The sequence below is a fragment of the Sarcophilus harrisii genome, chromosome 2 (assembly GCF_902635505.1).
Source record: "Sarcophilus harrisii chromosome 2, mSarHar1.11, whole genome shotgun sequence".
In the NCBI taxonomy this organism is placed as follows: Eukaryota; Metazoa; Chordata; class Mammalia; order Dasyuromorphia; family Dasyuridae; genus Sarcophilus; species Sarcophilus harrisii.
The window spans coordinates 4,387,107-4,408,848 of record NC_045427.1 but is presented as its reverse complement, the minus strand read 5'-3'; the positions used below and the strand labels follow the sequence as shown (position 1 = coordinate 4,408,848).

The 21,742-nt window shown below is 57.1% G+C and overlaps 1 protein-coding gene across 1 annotated transcript in view; it reads left to right on the top strand.

Annotated features, from left to right (window-relative positions):
• Positions 1-21,531, top strand: part of VSNL1 (visinin like 1) — a 61,680-nt gene extending 40,149 nt beyond the window's left edge. The window contains exons 3-4 of the mRNA XM_031949609.1: positions 18,944-19,159; positions 20,542-21,531. Coding sequence (XP_031805469.1) covers positions 18,944-19,159; positions 20,542-20,739 — 414 coding nt within the window. The 3' untranslated portion in view covers positions 20,740-21,531. The remainder of the gene's footprint in view (positions 1-18,943; positions 19,160-20,541) is intronic.
• Positions 21,532-21,742: the final 211 nt, after the last annotated feature.

Below are 21,742 nucleotides of genomic sequence, written 5' to 3'. Positions count from 1 at the left end.
AAGCACCACTGTGTACCAGGCACTGTGCTAAGTGCTTTACAAATATGACCCTGGGAGATAAATGCTATTATTATCCCCATTTTGCAGATGAAGGAACTGAGGTACAGAGAGAAAAGTGACTTGTCCAGCTGATAAGTATCTGAGATCCGATTAGAACTCAGAACTTCCCCAATCTGGGCGCCGTCCATTGGGCCACCTAAGCTGCTTGGTTAGAAGAAGGAGAAGCCGGTTTTGAACTTGGGCCATCACATTCTCAAAGTTCCAAGGCTCTTCCTACCCTGCTTCCATCACAGACTCACAGCTCCTGAGCTGGGAGGATCTCAGAGGCAGCTTACCCGAGGCCACCCACTGCTTAGCTTCAGGCAGTCTCAGTTTCCTCCTCTGAAAAATGGGTGTCATGGCCCCGCCTTCCCAGTCCCTCTGGGTTTTCAGGATTCTTTGGGCTCATTCACATGGGAACGCCCTTGAGGGGTTCTCAGAGCCAGGGGATGGCCTTGTGCTGGGACCATGTTTTTGAATGAAGAGATTGCTTTCTTCATCTGTAAGATCAGAAAGTTGGGGCCTGATCCCTGAAACCCTGCCTTGAGTGTTTACTGGCCGTGTGACCCTGAATGAGTCACTTTCCTGTCTCAGTTTTCTCATCTTTTAAATGGGAGGATGGGCTTGATGACCTTCCTAAGCCCTTTCCCCCTTGGAATCAGGAACTTTGCAGTAGTCCTGGCCCAGGGGATGGAGCTTTCTCTATACTGGGTCTCTCTCAGGGACTGCTAGGAGATCCCCGAGGCTTCCCAGAAAGGAGCCCCTGTTCCTGACATGGGGAAAAAAACAGCTCCCCAAAGTCATCCAGCCACTTAAGTCCCACCTGAGCCAAGGGTCAATTGAGTCCCTATCTTGACCAAGGCAAATGTTCTCTGAGTTTCCTCACTTCTGGATTTAGGCTGGGACAGCCTTTTCTAAGAGCCCTCCCAGCTGGGCATCCTTCCCTTAAGAGCATCATCAGACAAAAGAGACAAAGTCCTACATTCAGATTCCACTTAGCACATTTCTTGGTCATGCAACCCTGAATCTCCCAGCCTCAGTTTCTCCATTTGCAAATAGAGGCAATAACTGTCTCTGAGCTCAGAGCATTTTTGGTGAGGACTCTGCAAGATGAATGTGTTGCCTTTGCCTTCTACTACTCAATCTCAGGCCACCAAACACACACACACACACACACACACACAAACACACCACTACCCTGGAGGCAAGAGCTACAGCCCTTGACACCCTGACCCCTTACAATCGCCAAATCAGCACTACCATTCCCGGCGAGGACATATCAGTCATGAATCGCTGGCCATCCCCCAAGCCTGAAATTCTCCTCTTCCTGGCTCCTCACTTATCCTGTATTTATCTGGTTTGTATCAAGTCATCTGCATGATGTCTCCCTTGTTGGATTGTGAATGAATCTCGGGAACAGAGACTGCCTTTGTCCTCCATTTGCAACACTGTAACAGTGCCTGCCTTTGCCATCCCTTTGCCTGCCTTTGTCCTCCCTTTGCAACACTGTAGCAGCGCCTGCCTTTGTCCTCCCTTTGCAACACTGTAGCAGTGCCTGCCTTTGCCATCCCTTTGCCTGCCTTTGTCCTCCCTTTGCAACACTGTAGCAGTGCCTGCCTTTGTCCTCCCTTTGCAACACTGTAGCAGTGCCTGCCTTTGTCCTCCCTTTGCAACACTGTAGCAGTGCCTGCCTTTGTCCTCCCTTTGCAACACTGTAGCAGTGCCTGCCTTTGTCCTCCCTTTGCAACACTGTAGCAGTGCCTGCCTTTGCCATCCCTTTGCCTGCCTTTGTCCTCCCTTTGCAACACTGTAGCAGTGCCTGCCTTTGTCCTCCCTTTGCCTGCCTTTGTCCTCCCTTTGCCTGCCTTTGTCCTCCCTTTGCAACACTGTAGCAGTGCCTGCCTTTGTCCTCCCTTTGCAACACTGTAGCAGTGCCTGCCTTTGTCCTCCCTTTGCAACACTGTAGCAGTGCCTGCCTTTGTCCTCCCTTTGCAACACTGTAGCAGTGCCTGCCTTTGTCCTCCCTTTGCAACACTGTAGCAGTGCCTGCCTTTGTCCTCCCTTTGCAACACTGTAGCAGTGCCTGCCTTTGTCCTCCCTTTGCAACACTGTAGCAGTGCCTGCCTTTGTCCTCCCTTTGCAACACTGTAGCAGTGCCTGCCTTTGTCCTCCCTTTGCAACACTGTAGCAGCGCCTGCCTTTGTCCTCCCTTTGCAACACTGTAGCAGTGCCTGCCTTTGTCCTCCCTTTGCAACACTGTAGCAGTGCCTGCCTTTGTCCTCCCTTTGCAACACTGTAGCAGTGCCTGCCTTTGTCCTCCCTTTGCAACACTGTAGCAGTGCCTGCCTTTGTCCTCCCTTTGCAACACTGTAGCAGTGCCTGCCTTTGTCCTCCCTTTGCAACACTGTAGCAGTGCCTGCCTTTGTCCTCCCTTTGCCTCCCTTTGCAACACTGTAGCAGTGCCTGCCTTTGTCCTCCCTTTGCAACACTGTAGCAGTGCCTGCCTTTGTCCTCCCTTTGCAACACTGTAGCAGTGCCTGCCTTTGTCCTCCCTTTGCAACACTGTAGCAGTGCCTGCCTTTGCCATCCCTTTGCCTGCCTTTGTCCTCCCTTTGCAACACTGTAGCAGCGCCTGCCTTTGTCCTCCCTTTGCAACACTGTAGCAGCGCCTGCCTTTGTCCTCCCTTTGCAACACTGTAGCAGCGCCTGCCTTTGTCCTCCCTTTGCAACACTGTAGCAGTGCCTGCCTTTGTCCTCCCTTTGCAACACTGTAGCAGTGCCTGCCTTTGTCCTCCCTTTGCCTGCCTTTGTCCTCCCTTTGCAACACTGTAGCAGCGCCTGCCTTTGTCCTCCCTTTGCAACACTGTAGCAGTGCCTGCCTTTGTCCTCCCTTTGCAACACTGTAGCAGTGCCTGCCTTTGCCATCCCTTTGCCTGCCTTTGTCCTCCCTTTGCAACACTGTAGCAGCGCCTGCCTTTGTCCTCCCTTTGCAACACTGTAGCAGCGCCTGCCTTTGTCCTCCCTTTGCAACACTGTAGCAGTGCCTGCCTTTGTCCTCCCTTTGCAACACTGTAGCAGTGCCTGCCTTTGCCATCCCTTTGCCTGCCTTTGTCCTCCCTTTGCAACACTGTAGCAGCGCCTGCCTTTGTCCTCCCTTTGCAACACTGTAGCAGTGCCTGCCTTTGTCCTCCCTTTGCAACACTGTAGCAGTGCCTGCCTTTGTCCTCCCTTTGCAACACTGTAGCAGTGCCTGCCTTTGTCCTCCCTTTGCAACACTGTAGCAGTGCCTGCCTTTGTCCTCCCTTTGCAACACTGTAGCAGTGCCTGCCTTTGTCCTCCCTTTGCAACACTGTAGCAGTGCCTGCCTTTGTCCTCCCTTTGCAACACTGTAGCAGTGCCTGCCTTTGTCCTCCCTTTGCAACACTGTAGCAGTGCCTGCCTTTGTCCTCCCTTTGCAACACTGTAGCAGTGCCTGCCTTTGTCCTCCCTTTGCAACACTGTAGCAGTGCCTGCCTTTGTCCTCCCTTTGCAACACTGTAGCAGCGCCTGCCTTTGTCCTCCCTTTGCAACACTGTAGCAGTGCCTGCCTTTGTCCTCCCTTTGCAACACTGTAGCAGCGCCTGCCTTTGTCCTCCCTTTGCAACACTGTAGCAGCGCCTGCCTTTGTCCTCCCTTTGCAACACTGTAGCAGTGCCTGCCTTTGTCCTCCCTTTGCAACACTGTAGCAGTGCCTGCCTTTGTCCTCCCTTTGCAACACTGTAGCAGTGCCTGCCTTTGTCCTCCCTTTGCAACACTGTAGCAGTGCCTGCCTTTGTCCTCCCTTTGCAACACTGTAGCAGTGCCTGCCTTTGTCCTCCCTTTGCAACACTGTAGCAGTGCCTGCCTTTGTCCTCCCTTTGCAACACTGTAGCAGTGCCTGCCTTTGTCCTCCCTTTGCAACACTGTAGCAGTGCCTGCCTTTGTCCTCCCTTTGCAACACTGTAGCAGTGCCTGCCTTTGTCCTCCCTTTGCAACACTGTAGCAGTGCCTGCCTTTGTCCTCCCTTTGACCTGTAGCAGGCCTGCTTGTCCTTGCAACACTGTAGCAGTGCCTGCCTTTGTCCTCCCTTTGCAACACTGTAGCAGTGCCTGCCTTTGTCCTCCCTTTGCAACACTGTAGCAGCGCCTGCCTTTGTCCTCCCTTTGCAACACTAGCAGTGCCTGCCTTTGTCCTCCCTTTGCAACACTGTAGCAGCGCCTGCCTTTGTCCTCCCTTTGCAACACTGTAGCAGCGCCTGCCTTTGTCCTCCCTTTGCAACACTGTAGCAGTGCCTGCCTTTGTCCTCCCTTTGCAACACTGTAGCAGTGCCTGCCTTTGTCCTCCCTTTGCAACACTGTAGCAGTGCCTGCCTTTGTCCTCCCTTTGCAACACTGTAGCAGTGCCTGCCTTTGTCCTCCCTTTGCAACACTGTAGCAGTGCCTGCCTTTGTCCTCCCTTTGCAACACTGTAGCAGTGCCTGCCTTTGTCCTCCCTTTGCAACACTGTAGCAGTGCCTGCCTTTGTCCTCCCTTTGCAACACTGTAGCAGTGCCTGCCTTTGTCCTCCCTTTGCAACACTGTAGCAGTGCCTGCCTTTGTCCTCCCTTTGCAACACTGTAGCAGTGCCTGCCTTTGTCCTCCCTTTGCAACACTGTAGCAGTGCCTGCCTTTGTCCTCCCTTTGCAACACTGTAGCAGTGCCTGCCTTTGTCCTCCCTTTGCAACACTGTAGCAGTGCCTGCCTTTGTCCTCCCTTTGCAACACTGTAGCAGTGCCTGCCTTTGTCCTCCCTTTGCAACACTGTAGCAGTGCCTGCCTTTGTCCTCCCTTTGCAACACTGTAGCAGTGCCTGCCTTTGTCCTCCCTTTGCAACACTGTAGCAGTGCCTGCCTTTGTCCTCCCTTTGCAACACTGTAGCAGCGCCTGCCTTTGTCCTCCCTTTGCAACACTGTAGCAGTGCCTGCCTTTGTCCTCCCTTTGCAACACTGTAGCAGTGCCTGCCTTTGTCCTCCCTTTGCAACACTGTAGCAGTGCCTGCCTTTGTCCTCCCTTTGCAACACTGTAGCAGCGCCTGCCTTTGTCCTCCCTTTGCAACACTGTAGCAGCGCCTGCCTTTGTCCTCCCTTTGCAACACTGTAGCAGCGCCTGCCTTTGCCATCCCTTTGCCTGCCTTTGTCCTCCCTTCGCAACACTGTAGCAGCGCCTGCCTTTGTCCTCCCTTTGCAACACTGTAGCAGCGCCTGACATACACTAAGTGCTTCATAAATACTGCTTGACTGGATGGTTTACCCACTGTAGAGTGGAAGTTGCTTTTGCTAATTTTGTAGACATGTCTTTATATATTTCACATGCTGGATTCTTATATTTCCATTATTGGCCATTCCAGTCTATAATTTTCTTTTACTTACATGCTTCATTGTATAGAAATTTTGTATAATTTTGTTTAAACGTGGCTCTCTGTCCCCAGCAACTACTTCAATTTATTAGACAGGGAAAAAAAGCTATCCTTCCTCCTTAATTTATGTAAGTACATGCTTCCTTTCACTTTGACCTTTTCATATTTCATTTGCATTTTCAAGTGCCTGAGTCTCCCATCCAGCTGGAAAACACCGACATAGAGGATGTGAGAGGTAGCATAAGTCCATTCTCCAAAAAATGATACCCGATTTTCCAAGTACATTTGTTAAATACTAATTCTTTTTCTACATCTCAACAAATTAGCATTTAAATTTCCAAGTACATTTGTGAAGTAATTATTCTTTTTCTTTTGAAAAAATCCCCTCTGTAGGGCAGTGAAATGACACAGGGAACAGAGCACTGGCCCTGGAGTCAGGAGCCCCCGAATTCAAATGTGGCCTCAGACACATTAACAGGTACTAGCTGTATGACCCCGGGCAAGTCCCTTATCCCAATTGCCATAGCAATAAATAAATAAATAATAAATGAAAATCTTCTCTATAGATCTCTGGCCTCTCAACCCTCCTTCAGAGAGACAATAGTTACTGTTACTTCATATTAAACACCAAAGGCAGGGCTGGGAAAAGCTGTGGGTGATGAGGATTTTGAGGTGCTGGGGCTTGCTCTGAGGGATTTCTCTCTCTCAGTCAGGGAAGGGAATGGGTGTGTTCTGTCTGTGATTTAAGAGGCTGGAGGAGGCATCTGGGGAGAAGGCAGAAGGTTAGGAAAGAGTTCTTCCTTGTCAGAAGTGATTTAACTGTTCTGTTATTAAGAAACTATTAGAAAGAGAGTTCCCCGGGGAGTCTGTGGGAGCCGGGGAGTTCAGTGCATTCTGAAAAGACTTTCCTGTCATGACTAATAAGAGGGCAAGGAAAAGGGGCTAAACCAGCTGATTGCCTGTGAGGCTGAATTTAACTCTTCTTGTGGAATACACGTGTGTGTGTGTGTGTGTGTGTGTGTGTGTGTGTAGATATAAATATAAAGATATAAAGATGGTTAAAATCAATGTCTTGAGGGAACCGAGCAGCACAATTGTGTTTGTGGACGTGGAACTAGGCTGGGGCAGAGTGGGTGTAGCCCACTGTGCTCTGGCCGCTCTGGGGGCTGGGAAGTTGTAGCGATTTATCAGACTTTAGGGTTGCTGTCGATATCACTTGTGAATACATTGAAGCAACTGCAAGAAGGGAGAGTCCTTCAGGCCAAACTGGAGGAAGGCCCCAGAGCCCAGAGGGGGATTTTACAGCACACAGGAAGCTGGAGTGCTAAGGTTAGGTGCTAAGGCTTTAAATCCAGTGCTTTCTGCACTGCAGCAAAATGACCTTTTTTTTTTTTTTTTTGAGGCAACTGTGGATGGCACCGGGAAATCTGAGGTGATCCTGGCCCAGTCACTTTCCCGCTGTCTCAGTTTCCTCCTCTGTAAAATGGGGACAAAAAAAGCAGCCTCCTCCCAGGTTTGTGGTGAGGATCAAATGAGATACTATTTGTACAGGCACACAGTAGGTGCTTAATGAATGCTTGTTTCTTTCCTAAGTACTATTTAAAACAGGCAAGCTTTGCAATCTGCTGTATTTAATTAAGTAAAATGCCATCTTTCCCTGTGGAAGAATCTCATTGACATTCTCTGCGGACAGAAGAATGGATGGGAAGCACATATGTAATATATATTATTTTAATATATATTAATATATAATCATATTAACATATGTTTATATATACACTGTATCATTTTACTATCCCATCCATATATGTGTGTATATATATATTCATATATACATACATATATATATTTCTCAGGGGGAAATAATATATATATACATATACATATATAAGAATATATATACATACATATATATATATATCTTTCCCCCTGAGAACTAGGAGAAGGAGGGAAGCGCGGATGCTTCTGAAAGCAGCTGAGTGAGTCCACCTTCGAAGGCATCTCACCCCGTAGTAAAGGGAGGTCATTTTTATCCCTCTTCTTTCCAGACCAGCGGGGCGATGGCCAGTGGGCGCAGTGATGTCTGCCCTGAGGCTCAGCGGAGCCACGCCAGGCCTCAGCGTCCCCTGCCACTTGACATGACCAATTCCCAGCTTTGCCAGGGCGGCGCCTCTGGGCCCTGGCTGGGCAGGCGGCCCTCGGGCCTGAGCCTCCAATCCTTGGGCATTGTTGGGCTCCCAGATTCTCGCCCCCCTGGGGCTCTCCAGCGCCTCCCGGGGGAGGCTTGTCCAGATTCACCAGGATGTGGGTGCACCCTCCCCCCCCTTTCCTTTACTCTTAGTTCACTATCATTTGGTGGTTCCGATTGCCTGCAATAGTAGACAGTAAAGTCCCCGCAGAAAAGGACAGTTGATCTTTGTCTTTTCTGTTTGTCCGGGTTTGCCGAGGCTTAGCCCAGTGTGGGCCACATAGTAGGGCCTTTGTGAAGAAATTCATTATTTGAAGAATTTGAGTTATTTTAAATTAATTAATTAAAGAAATGAAAAAGGGAGAGTGGATGTGGATGAAAAGTCTCAGTGGAAGGCAATGGAAGGGATGGACATGGAAAGGAAGGTCTGTGATGATAGGAAAAGGAAAATGCCCTCATTTGAGGGGATAGAAGAGAGGCCTAAGGCATTTCCCAGAAGACATTTCTGGATCCCGCGACAGGGGGCCCCTGTCCCGAGGCCGGCCTCCCGCCCCCGGGACTCCTGGGCTGCCCCCGTGTGTTGGCCGCACGGCCCAGGGAAGCTGGGCCTTCTCCTTCCCGTCCAGGAGACGCCATTGAGGGATCTGGCCCGTGCTTGGAGGTGACCTCCGGGGGGGCCACCCTGACGCGCTGTGAGCACCGGGGGCCGGAGTTGCTAGGGCAACTCTCCGGAGCAAAGTGCCAGCCGCTAGGAGGGTGTTGCATAAGAAACGCCCAGTGGCAGCTGGGGGCGTGAGCTGGCAAGGGATGCCCTGGAAAAGGAGGCAGAGCCGGGCTGGCCCTGCCGCCTGAGGCGAGAGGGGGTGAGGCTGCCGGGCTCCTCAGGATGAGAAGGGCGGGGATCCGGGTCCTCGGGAGCAGAGGAGCGAGCCCGGTCAGGAGCCGGTACCCTGAGAGCGCCCGTGAGGCAGACACTTCCTCCCTCGCACCTTGCCGGGTGACCTCGGGCTACGTCCTCTGCTGAAGCCCTTGGCGATCCGGCCTCAACTTCCCTTTCCGGCTGACTTGCTGCCCCCTCCTCTGGTGACTCAGCCGAGCTGCTCTCTCCCCGTTCCTTACATAAAATGCTCCATTTCCCGGGTCCAGGGCTCAGCCTCAGCTGCATTCCCTGCACACCTTTACTTCAGTCACGCGAGTCTCAGGCTTCCTTCAAAACACCATTCGGACAACAGTCTATAAAGGAGCACTTATTGAGTGCCTACTGAATGCCAGGCAGTGGAAGCTAAAGATGGAGGCTTTCCTGATTTCACCCCCTTGTTGTTGCTGCCCACTCCCAAAAGACTGAATTTAGGGGCCCGATTTGACGACGGCGCTGGGTGTGCCGCGGCAGGGGACTCATGCTCTTAGCTGTGGGCTCCTCTCTGACCACTAGGCCACACTGCTCTGGCTCTAGGGTCTCGTGTCACCCGTTTTGGGGCAGCTCCTTTGAGAGCTGGTTTCGTGCCTCGTGGGCAGTCCTGGGACGTAGCAGTTTAAGAGACGTGGGCTGAGAGAGCTGACTGTCGGAGGCCATGTCCCTGGAGTAGTCGGTTAAGGAGCGTTTATCAAGTGCTTTGAGATCCCTCCGAGTGGGGAAGCTGTAGATGGGACACACTGGAAATTACCAGAGGGAAGAAGACTCGGAAAGACTCTGCAGAAAGTGGGATTTTAGCTGGGGCTGGAGAGAAGCCAGGGAAGCTGAAAGGGAGAAGGGAGAATGCTCAGGAGGGGGCGCAGCTAGAGGCAAATGCTTGGAGGTGGTAGATGGAGAGCGTCCGGTAGGTATCACTGGTGGCCGGGTTTGTCAGGGCTGGGGCTGGACAGCGAGGGGTAAGAGGACCCGCAGGAAGGGGCTGTGCTCCCACAGGATTCTGGGACACAGACAATCCCCAAATCCCAGAATTTCAGAGCTTGGGCTCAGTGCTGGGCCACTTAACCTGTTACTGACTCAAACAAAAGCACGTCCTCCGCTTGGCAAGGACACCGGATGATGGTCCGGGACCAAAAGGATCCTGACTCCAGCCTGGGCACTGGGCTAAATCTAAGAGCAATGTCAAGTCTAGTACTTGGGCTCAAGAACTCAATTTCACATGTTGAAAAAGGGAGGGTTAGGGAGACAGAAGCACCTCAGAAAAGGATCTGTAGGTTCCAGTGGACTTCTGACCCCCGTGTGAATCAACAAGGTGACACAGCCCCCGAGAAAACGAATGGGAAATGAAGTGGAACGGAGAGAAGCAATGTTGAGGAATAAGGGGCCGGTGGCCCTGCCGGGCTCTGCCCTGCTGTGTCCAAATTATTATCCCCATTTTCAAGATAAAGAAGTTGAGGTTTAGAGAACATAAGGTCATGAAGCGATTAACTTTGAGGAGCCGACTGGGGCCTCAGCTCATTGCTGCTTTTGGGGGGCCCTCCCAGGGCCCCTCGTTCTTTCTGATTCTGAGGCACGAGGGCGGGGTAGCTCGCCTCTGAGGCTGGCATTCGGCCTCAGTCTTCTTGCCTATAAAATGGGGACGGCGATCATTACCCTCCCCTTTACAAGAGCTTTGGAGAAACACAGAATTTTGCAGTCAGTTGAAAAGGGCACCAGGGGCCGCCAGTCAGACCCATCCATCCAACACTTATTAGGCATTGAGCAGCCCCGGCTTACAAGGACTTCAAATCTGTGTCCCCCAGAGTCCCCCGGAGAGCCCGGGCCCAGAGCCCACGAGTCTTGTTCAGATCTGGCCTAAGGCACTTCACTAGCAGCACCTCCTGCCGGGCTCATGGTGAGGCTCCTAGTAACTCGCAGGCCCAGAGAGCTGAAGTGCGAGGGTCGTCCCCGGCCTGGGGAAGCACCAGGAGGAAGCCCGGGGCCCTCTGGGACAGCTCCCAGGGGAGGAGGCTGCCCCCCTGAGGCTTCCCCGGGTGCTCCTGCCCTGCCCCGGGGCCCAACCCCCAGCCGGCCCTCGGGCCTTCAGCTTCCCGCCACAGCCTCCTCTTCACCTTCAACACATCATCCCTCGCGTTTCTCCCAGGTCCAACCTCCTCACTCTAGGGAGGAGGAAACTGAGACAAAAGCTGCGGCTGCCCCAAAGCCACCCATTGGCTGCAGCTAGTCGAGCCCCGCCCCCTTCTGGACCCTTATTCCCACCTCCTTTCATCCCGGCCCCCCACACTCCCCCAGGACTCACGTCCCTCGGTCTTTGTCCCTCTCAGGCCCGGCCGGTCCATCCTGCCCGTGTCTCTGTCTCTCTGTCCGTCCATTCTGGGTTCCCCGACTTCCTTCAGTCTTAGCGGCGGCCCCTCCCCCTCCTGCAGGAAGCCTTTCCTTATCTCTGGGGCCCCCACTCTGGGGTCACGACCAGTTACTGGGTCTCTATGGCTTCTTGTTCTTGCCTTTCTGCACGTTCTCCCCCAGAAGGTCCCGTCCGTCCCTTGCCTTTCTTTGTATCCCAGGGTTTAACTCAGTGTCTGGCACACAATAGGTGCTCAATAATTGCTGGTTAAAAAACCCACCAAGCCTTGCAGCTCTGCTCCGCCTCCTCTCGGGCCCAGGCTCCCCTGGTTGCTCCTCTGCGCCCCCTCCCTCTCGGCCCCAGGCCCCCCTGGTCTCCCCCTGTGCTCACTCGGCCCCTGACCCCACGCAGGGGCTCATCCCCTCCCGCCTGGCCGTGCTGTGGGCGCTTGGCATCGGTCCCTTTGCTCAGTACCCCCCCCCCCGCCCGGCGCCGCCCCCTTGGGCGCACCTGGGCCTGTGGGTCAGGGCGCAAGGCGTGGGATCCCTGTGCTCCTCCCCTCGGCGCTCCCGCCCGCGGGCAGCATGGTCCCGGCCGCCTTCCTCTGCCGCACAGCCCTCCCATCATCCTTTGGGTCTCTGCGCCTGCGGACCCCGCGGTCTGAGACCCCAACACCACCAGTCAGCAAACCTTTGTTAAGCGCCCGCCGCGTGCCGGCCTGGGCGGGGCCGAAAGAGGCTGAGTCCCTCCCTGACCTCCCGGAGGCTCCGCTCTAATGGGGGCGGGGCGACATGCAAACAGCTGAGGGAAGGGTGGCGGACGGGAGGCAGCTCCCGGCTCCCCCCTAAGGCAGGGGCCCCTTTCTGAGCTCCCCGGCCGGGGGCGCTACCCCTGGGCCCGGTCTCCCCGTTTCCCCAGCGCTTGTTCACCAGAGCCCTGTGAGGGAGGGAGATCACCACGCCCAAGTTATAGAAGAGGAGCTGAGGGTCTTGGAGTTGAGTCCTGTGGTTGTGTGGTGTTGGATCCAGGCTGCAAAGGCAGGGGTTCCCTCCTCCCAGGCCCCGAAGGACAAGGGACCTTCTCTAGAGGCCTCCCCCTCCCCCAGGAAACAGGCCCTGAAGGGACACAAGGGAGAGAAACAGGATCTGGCCCCCGGGGCTTTTCTAGAAAGCGAGAACCGATTTTGTCCTATTTGTTTTATTGCGGACTTTGTAACAGGGACGTAAAGAAAATGAGAAAGGCTTCTGGAAGAAGCTGGGGGCCGGTCCAGGTGTGTCCGGACTCGGGGCTGAAGGGATTCTGGGCCATCTGCTCCCGCCCGCTCCCTGGTTCCCCTAAGCATTCATGTTGAGGCTGTTTGCACACCCCCTCTGACAGGGAGCTCATTAGCTCTCCTAAGGGTTTCCCCATGGTTGGCCAGCCCGCAATCTGAGTCCCTCTGACTCTCCTGCTGCCCGCTCAGGGGTTATCGGCAGTGTGATGGTGGCAGGGCCTCTCCCTTGCCCTTCGGTGACCCACAGCCGGAATCCTCGGAGAGGGCAGCCTGGGTCACTCACCTCCAGGGATGCAGGGAAGGATGCTGGTGTCCAGCAGGGCCCTCGTCTCTGGGAGACGCCCAGCCCCTGCACGCCCTGCTCACAGTCACTGGTGGCAAAGCAGCCTGCCCTCCTCCCCAATGTCGGGGGGGGGACAGCACAAGAGGTCTGTGGCAGGTGCTGGGACACCCAGCCTCAGTTTGCTCATCTGTAAAGATTGTGAGGATTGTAGATCTCTAAAATGCTTCCCATCCCTAAAGGCGCCATGTCAGTGCTGGCTAGAATTATTATTGTCATTGTTAGAGTCCCTCCCTGGTCCCCTCCCGCTCCTCAGCCTGGCAATAAGGCCCAGCCCCTTTTACGGTTTGGGAAACTAAGAGGGCTTTCCCAAGCGGGCACTGGCCAGGGGACACCACCCTGGGGCCTCCGGCGCCAGCATCTACGGGTTCCCCAAAGCCCTGGCTCTGGCCCCGGTCCGAGACTTCGTTGTTCTCGGGAACCCCAGGTGAAGGAAGCCCCTGTGCCGGGGAGCTCACAGGGAAGCCCTGTGCCCGCTCAGCAGCAGGGTTAGATCTGCCGGGAAGTTCAGGCCGCCCAGCAGATGGGCCGGCTCAGGCCCAGCTTCCCCTGAAGGCCAGGGGCTCCGGCAGAGGGGAGGGACAGGTGCGGCCCCCGGGGAATGGTGCAAACGGCTGTTTCCACAGCAGACGGACCCAGCGTGCCAGGTTGCTAGGTGACTCACACAGGTTCCCTAATTGGCCTTTGGGATCCGAGCACACTGATTGCAGCTCGCCAGGAGCCAGTTGTCAACAGAGCAGGTCCTATTTTAGGGGGAAATGGGACTGTCCCCGGAGGACCCAGGATCCCCCAGGCTAGACTTGAGGTTCTGGGTAGAAGAAGCTCTAGTGGGTGGGAGGAGAAGGTCCCACTGAGGCTCAGGAGAGCAGGGGCCTTTCCTCCTCCTCCCAGCTGGCTCTGTTTCTATGCCTGTCAAGGGAGGAGCTCGGCTCCCACCAGGTGGGCCAGTCTCCCCACTCTGGGCCTCGGTTTCCATTGGCCCGGCAAGCCCTGTGGTCCCCCTGGAACCCCAGATCTGCTCCTTTCTCTGGGCCTCCCTTTTCCCCTCTGGGTTCCGGCAGAGGGGGACCATGGGAAGAACTTAGAACGGTGGAACGGGATTGTTGGGCAGGTTCCAACCCTCACCAGCTCCCCTCCCGTTAAATGATTCAGTTGCTCTAAACGCTTCTGAGATCCCTTTCAGCACCAAGGCCAGTGGTCTAGGAGTGAGAGGAGGGGGCCAAAGGCACCACAATGCGGAGTCTCACAGGCCGGCCACCTCCCACGGGCCCACGCTCTTCCTCTTGCTCCCACCAAACATGGGCAGCTTCTTTGCTCTGGAGAAGTAAGTTCTTGTCATCTGTGGCTTATAAAGGATCAGGAGCGTCTTGGTGACAAAAGGTGTCCAGCATTCTATCATCTAAGAAAGAGTCCTCAGAACGGGATGGCAGAGCTGGGAAGGGCCTCAGAACAGGGGATGGCAGAGCTGGGAGGGGGTCTTAGAATAGGGGATGGCAGAGCTGGGAAGGGCCTCAGAACAGGGGATGGCAGGGCTGGGAGGGGGTCTTAGAATAGGGGATGGCAGAGCTGGGAAGGGCCTCAGAACAGGGGATGGCAGGGCTGGGAGGGGGTCTTAGAATAGGGGATGGCAGAGCTGGGAAGGGCCTCAGAACAGGGGATGGCAGGGCTGGGAGGGGGTCTTAGAATAGGGGATGGCAGGGAAGGGCCAGAACAGGGATGGGGTTTGGGGGGGTCTTGAATAGGGGAAGAGCTGGGAAGGGCCTCAGAACAGGGGATGGCAGGGCTGGGAGGGGGTCTTAGAATAGGGGATGGCAGAGCTGGGAAGGGCCTCAGAACAGGGGATGGCAGGGCTGGGAGGGGGTCTTAGAATAGGGGATGGCAGAGCTGGGAAGGGCCTCAGAACAGGGGATGGCAGGGCTGGGAGGGGGTCTTAGAATAGGGGATGGCAGAGCTGGGAAGGGCCCTTAGAACAGAACTGCAGGGGCTGTAAGAGTTTCAGAGGTCACTGAGCCCAGGCCCCTGGTTGTGAGGAGGAACCTGAGTCCAGCTGGCCAGTGACCATGGCCAGGACGAGTGACAGGGCCAGCCCGGGGGCTAGAGCCGGCTCTTGTGGGCAGTGGTGGTGGAGGCCGGGCCCTGAGATCTGCCTGCAGTCTCCCAGGGAGTTCCCCTGGGGCCCAGGACCCGGCCCCACCCCCTTTCCTGCTGCCTGGACTCCCTTTAATGACTGACTGACTGTGACCCTGGGGGAGGGGGTGTCCCCTGGGGAGCAGCCCCCAGTGCCCTAAGCGGCCCCCACGCCCCCTGGTGCTGACACCCCCCGTGCTCCTGAGCACAAGTAAAAGCCCAGGGATGGGCCCCAGGGGCTGCTGGGATGGCTGGGAGGGCACCTCTGCCAGCCCTTGCCATGGCCTAAAGATAGATATGGAAATGGGAGCTTTCCCTGGGGTGGGGAGTGGGGGGAGGCAGCCCAGGCCCAGCTCCCAACAAGGGAGCTTCAGCCTCACCCACCTGGGCCGGGTACCTCGGGCCCCGCCGGGCGGGTGCCAGCCCTGCCAGGTGCCCGGAGAGGGCAGCTCCAGCCCCGCGAGGTCAGTGGGAGGCGGCCTGTGCCCGTTTCACAGAGGAGGAAGCTGAGGCCCCTCCTGGGACCTGCTTGTGGCCCCCCAGCAGAGGCGAGGGCCCAACCCTGACTGGCTCAAACCAAGTCCTGCGGGCTCTGCGCTGTGGGACAGGGCCTTGGACGCCCTCTGCCGACGGCCGCAGGAACCGCAGCGGGGCGCTCACTCCCTGGAGATGGGGAGTCCCTCCCCTTGGCCCCGCCCCCCTCAGTCCCTGTGCGTGAAGCGCAGGTGAGCCCCCAGGAGCCCCTGCGCGGACGGGGAGCTCGCCCCCGCCCCCACTTTATGGAGTTGGGTGCCGGGTGCTTGCTTCGACCGAGCCCCCATTTCTCGCTCTCAGCCCGATCCTGCTCTCGGGATTGTCCTAAAGTGTTCAGAGCCCCCCCCTTTCTGTGCCACCTGGGGCACAGTCTGGACGCCCTCCCCCTGGCATATTCCCCATCCTCGGGCACTGAGCAGCGGCCTCCGGGGGACTGACAGGGGGCAGGGGGGGCCACGTGGCCCCCCGGTCCTGGAGCCCTCTCCCCATCTGCTCCTCCATGACGAGGCTGGCACTTATGAGGGTCCCCAGCCCCCTCCAGTCTCGGGGCAGAGGCTGCCTCCTGACCTCGGGCCTGGCTTCTGGTGCTTAATGGCAGCTCCATTCGCCCTCGCTCCTGCCCATCTGTCCCTCCTTCTGTCCCTGAGCCGGCATCCACTCCCCGCACCATGGATTCCCCTCAAAGGGTTCTGGGACCTCAGCTTCTTCCCTGGGTGCTCGCTGTCCTAGGCCAGGGCCGCTGTCCTCCCCTTCCAGACGCTTTTTCAAGAGTTAATGGGCAGGATGAAGGGGGGTCGGGGGACCCCGGCTGAGGGGGGGCTGCTGGGGAAGCCTGGCCTCCAAAGGCCCCATTCCTCCCCCCAAGGCCGGGGGCCTCCGGGAATGGGGCGTGTTGTCTATAGCTCTGGGGGAGAGTCCGGATAGAGGCACGCTGGGGAGGCCGGGCCAGAGACCCCCTCCCCGGCCCTTTCCAGGGCAGCTGTGGCAGACAGAGCCAGGGTCGGGCCCCCAGTGTCAGGGAAAGGCCCCAAGCCAGGGCCCCATCGATGCCACAGGGATGCCTGGGAAGCCCCAAGGGGCCTCATGGAGGAGCTACCCCAGGGGGCCACAGGGGGAGGGGAGGGGGCCTCCCTAGGCCTCAGTTTCCTCATCTGTGAAAGGGAACCACTAGAGCACCTGCTTAACGAGGTGGGCAAGGGGATGCGGGCCTGGAGCCGCCGTTAACGAGCCACTTCTCAGGGAGCCGTCCCTCTTCCTGGCACCTGCCCGGGACAAGTCCCCAAGCCTCTGCCTCATGGAATGGATGGACCCTCGGAGCCAGGCTCCTTCTGTCCCGCCCCCACCTTGGTGACTGGGGGGAGGTAATGGAAAGGCAGGAACTTGGGGAAGCTGCGGGGGGCCCTGTCCCACCAGGGAGCGGGGGGAGGCTGAGCAGAGAAGGGGAGGCTGGGAGGCCGGGGCTTCCAGCCAAGATGCTTCTGTGCTCTCACATTCAGCCCCCGCTGGAGCCGGATGTGGTGGCCTGGGGGGGGGGGGTTCACACGGTAGTGGATGGAGTTGGAAATGGAACCCAGGCCCCCAGCCCCAAGTCCCCCAGCACCTTCCAGGAACAGGAACGAGCCCATTTAATGCACCTCCTTAGAGCCAGGCTGCTGCCGGATCCCCGGCCTCCCTTCACAGACTGAGGAAGCTTCTCGGTAGCAGAGCCCAGACTCGAATCCAAAACTTCCAAGTGTAACCGCTGGGAATCCGCTCTCCCGGCCCCTCAGCGAGAACCCAGTGACGCTGCGCCTGCCCCCACGGGGCTTCCCGGCCAGGGTTCGCCATCATCCGGCAGAGGCCCCTGGGGGAGGAGGAGGCTCCCACACAGACCTGGGGAAGTCCCGATGGGCACCCGAAGGAACAGGGGCACCCCCCAGGAGGAAAGGGCGGGCAGGCAGCACCATTGCCCTGGCAAGGTGATGGCTGGAGGCCGGGGAGGCAGCTCTGGGGCTGCAGGCTGGTGTGGGCCGCTTGGAAAGGAAGGGCCTGAAATGCTAGAGGAAGAGGCTGTTTTAATCTCAAAGGCTTCGGGAACCAGCGAAGCTTCTTGAGCAGGAGAGAAACCTCGAAGGATGTGAACTTTAGGAAGAACTCTGGAGGCTGAGCCGGAGCCCAAAGACTATTATGGTTGTCCTGGGGGGAGATGGCCGGCCAGTGGGGAGAAGACAGACAGGCAGATAGATGGATGGATGGATGGATGGATGGATAAGTAGAGAGACTGATGGATGAGTGGATATAAAAATAGATGATAGATAGATGGATAGGTAGATAGATGGACGGATGGATGAGTGGATGCAAAGATAGAAATAGATAGTAAATAGATAGGAAGGTAGGAAGATAGAGAGATAGAAAGGAAGATAGACGATGGGAGAGGGGTTGAGGAGGAGGAATCAGTGAGCTTTGGTGGCTGCTGGGATGTGTGAGGGTCAGAAATCCGGGAGGCACACCTGGGTCACTGGCAGGATGGCAGTGGAGATGGATGCATAGATAGACAGATAGAGAGGAAGGTAGGTGGGTGGATGGATGGATAGACAGACAGACATAAGTAGATAGATGGACAGAGACAGACAGATGGATGAATGGATAGACATATAGATTAATGAATGATGGAGGGAGACAGACTGACAGATGGATAGATAGATATATAGATAGATGGATGGATGAATGGATGAATAGATGGATGGATGGATAGATAGGGAGATGGACGAATGGAGGAGTGGATTAGACAAGATGAGATAGACAAGTAAATAGGTAGGTAGATAAATAGAAAGGAAGGTAGGAAGATAGCTAGAAAGGAAGAGAGATGATAGAAAGGAAGAGATAAACGGGGAAATAGATGATAGGTAGGTAGGTAGATGGATGGATGGATGGGTGAGAGGTGGAAAAGAAGAAAGAAGATAGAGAATGACAGGAGAGCTAGAGAGGACATGGAGAAAGAGGATGGGGAAAGATGGGAGACATAGCTAAGATAGAAGGGAGAGGTAAAGGGAGAAGATGAACCAGGTGAGAATAGGCAGGAAAGAAAGATGAGGGGGAGAGACAGCCAGGCAGCCGGGTGAGCAGACAGACACACACAGGGAGCTCGCAACAGGCGCTTGGGGTGTGCCAGGGGGGCGGCTGGTGCTGGACCAGAGGAGTGCGGCCCTGGGGGGCCTCAGCAGGCGTTGCCCTCCCTCTCTCGCTTGCTGCTTCCTCTGCTCGGACCCCTGAGCCACCAGAATCTCCCCGCTGCTGGAGGGCCTTCGCCCTGTTAGTCAACATTCGTTCCCCCCTGGAGGCAAAACCAAGCCTGGGTCAGGCCCCTGCCCTCGGTGGGGAAGCGGGGCCCAGACAGACGCCAAATCAGGTCACGAGAAGAGCCAAGGGAGAGAGCGGGTCAAAGCACGCACTTCTGGGAAGGACGTGGAGTGGACGAGGGGCACGGGGTGGGCTTTTCGGACGGGGGGAGGGGGTCGCAGCCACAAGGGCAGGGCAGGGACCAGCCCACGGGAGCTCGGGGCGCGTCTCAGAGCAGGGCTTCGGTTCTTCACCTTCTCTGAGCCATCTGGCAGCCCCCAGCCCCTTCATGGAGGCGCAGGCCCCTCGCGGAGCCCGGGCCGGGGAAGCTCTCGGAGCCGGCCCTTTGCTTGCGGGATTAGATGCCCGTGGCCCGCGCTCCGCCACTCGCCTCGGCCTCCCTTTCCTTTCCTTTCCTGCCCCCCCTTCCTTTCTGACCCTCCCCCGTCCGTCTTGCAGTTTTTCCCCTACGGAGACGCCTCCAAATTCGCTCAGCACGCCTTCCGGACCTTCGACAAGAACGGCGACGGCACCATCGACTTCCGAGAGTTCATCTGTGCGCTCTCCATCACGTCCAGGGGCAGCTTCGAGCAGAAGCTCAACTGGGCTTTCAACATGTACGACCTGGACGGCGACGGCAAGATCACCCGGGTGGAGATGCTGGAGATCATCGAGGTGAGCGCGCGGCCTCGGGGCCCAGCCGGGCCCTCAGGCGCGGGGACCGGGGAGAGGGGGCGGGACCCTACTGCTCGGCGGGGGCTGAGACGGCTCTTCCCGACTCCCAGTCCCCCCCGGGGGGTTAACGCCGCTGACCCCAGCCCGCAGAGCTGACGGAAAGGGGTGGGAGCGGCGGCCGTCAGAGCCCCCTGCTCCCGCAGCCCGGCCACACGGGCACCCTCCTCTTCGAGGAAACCCGACCTAGAAACGGCGGGCTCGGACCCCCGACCCCGGGACCCCAGAGCTGCTCCTCCCTCCGGGTTCACTTTAATCCCGGCGCTTCACGTCGCCGCCAGGGGCTCGGAGGTGGGAGACCAGGGCCCGCCAGTTGAGCTCCCTCCTCCCCTGGGGAGCTAAGTCAGTTCTTTAAAGGACGGGAGAGGCAGGAGGCCAAGGAGGGGCTCTGAGGGAGTAACGAGGGGTCTCCGCGGCGGCTGCCTTCCGGGAGGTGGGGGGGAGGGGCTCAGATCGGCCCCGAGAGACTGGCGCTCGGCCGCCTGCTGGGCGACCCCCGCCGCACCGCCTCAGCTCGACTGTGACGCGGGCGTCCGAACGGCGCCTCCCTCCCTGCGCTGTGGGAAGGACCCTGAGACCCGCAGCGACAGCGCCCGCGCTGCCACGCTCAGCGCCCCCTGGAGGACACCCGAGCCAACCAGGGGAGCCGAGGTGGGCGGCCCTAAGGCCTGGCAGAGGGCCTGTGGGGAGCGAGAGCAGCAACCGGGAGCGGGGTCTGGGCGAGCTTCGCCGGGAGGCAGCTCCGGGAGGAAGAGGAGGAGAAAGGAGAAAATCAGGATGAGGAAGACGAGGAGGGGGAGGGTGCTGAGGAGGAGGAGGAGAAAGGAGGAGGGGCAGGTGCTGAGAAGGAAGAGGAGAAGAAAGAGGAGGAAGCAGGAGGAGGAAGAAAATGAGAAGTAGGAAGATTCAGGGGAGAGGATGCTGAGGAGGAAGAGGAGAAATAAAAGGGGGAGAAAGGAAGAGTAGGAAGAAAATGAGGAGGGGGGAGGGGAGGGAAACAGGAGGAAGAGGAAGAAAATGAGAAGTAGGAAGAAATGGGGAGGCTGCTGATGGAAGAGAAGGGAGAGGAGGAGGAGGAGTATTTTAGAGGGTGCTGAGGAGAAATAGGAGGAGGAGGAGGAGGGAGTTCCAGGGCCGGAGGGAAGCACAACAGGGACAGGGCCTCCTGGAGAGAACACCCTTCTCCTCTGCAGTTCTGGCCTCTGGCTCGGAGAGCTCGGGGATCTTGCCCAGGGTCACCCAGCCCGGATGCATTCCTCCGGGTGTGGCGCCCCCAAGGGCTCACCCAGCCGGCCGCTGACCCTCTCTCTGGCTCCCCCCCCCAGGCTATCTACAAGATGGTGGGCACCGTCATCATGATGAAGATGAACGAGGACGGGCTGACGCCGGAGCAGCGGGTGGACAAGATCTTCAGCAAGATGGACAAGAACAAAGACGACCAGATCACGCTGGACGAGTTCAAAGAAGCGGCCAAGAGCGACCCCTCCATCGTGTTACTGCTGCAGTGCGACATCCAGAAATGAGGCCGGGGGCCGGGACTCGCCCGATTCCGCCCGCGGCCGCCCTCGCCCGCACTCCCGCGCCCACTCCCACACTCCCACGCACACACACGCACGCCCACTCACACACGCACACACAACATTGCTTGGATCCCCTGTATCAATGGATTTGCTTTCTGTGTTTGAAACACTTGTGTGCATGAGAATTTTATTTGCTAAAGAGTTTTAAAAGTCTCTATATTATAAAAAGAAAAAAAAGAGGACCCGATCCACACCCACGTGATGTCCCAGTCCCCCTCCCCGCCTCCTCCCGAGCCCAGGCTGGGGCGTGGGGCGGCCCCCTCCATGTCCCCTCTTCCCCCCACGCGTCCCCCTGACTCAGTAACGCCCCCCTCCCCTCCGCCCTGATTATGTAGCTAAGTGTTGGCTCCCAGCCGCGTCGCGTCCCCCCTTCCCTCCTCCCCCGGCCCCTCCGGCTCCGGCCGCTGGGGAGCCCGGTCCCCCTCCCGAGCTTGTGCTATCAGTGAATGTCGCTGTGTCTCATCTGCATGCGCGCCTCTCAGTCCGGGCCCCTCCGCCGGGCTCTTGCATCTTCTCCACCAGGAAGACCCGTGTCCGAGGAATGCAGTGTCGCCTGTAGCGCCCCCCGCCCGCCCCCCATCTCTGTCTAGCTAGCTCTACACCAACACACAAAAGTCGAATTATTTATTGGAAGTAAAGGAAGAGAGTACTGGAAGCAGATGGATTCCTGCCTGGATTTTCAGAAGCTTCCAAAGAGGTTGCAATATATGTCCCAAATAAATTTATAATATTTGACTTTTCTTTCCCCTCATTCTTACTTTGGGGCCTTCCTATTGGGCATAAGGAGGGGTCAAAGGTTTTCCAGAAATCCCGCCGACCTCATCCACCAAAAAGAGTCAGTTCAACGATCAGAGGGAGGTAGAGATGATCAACGAGTCAGACATCATGAGCGGGCCCAGGGAATGGGGGTGATGTCAGACATCAGAAGCGGGATCGGAGGGTGCCA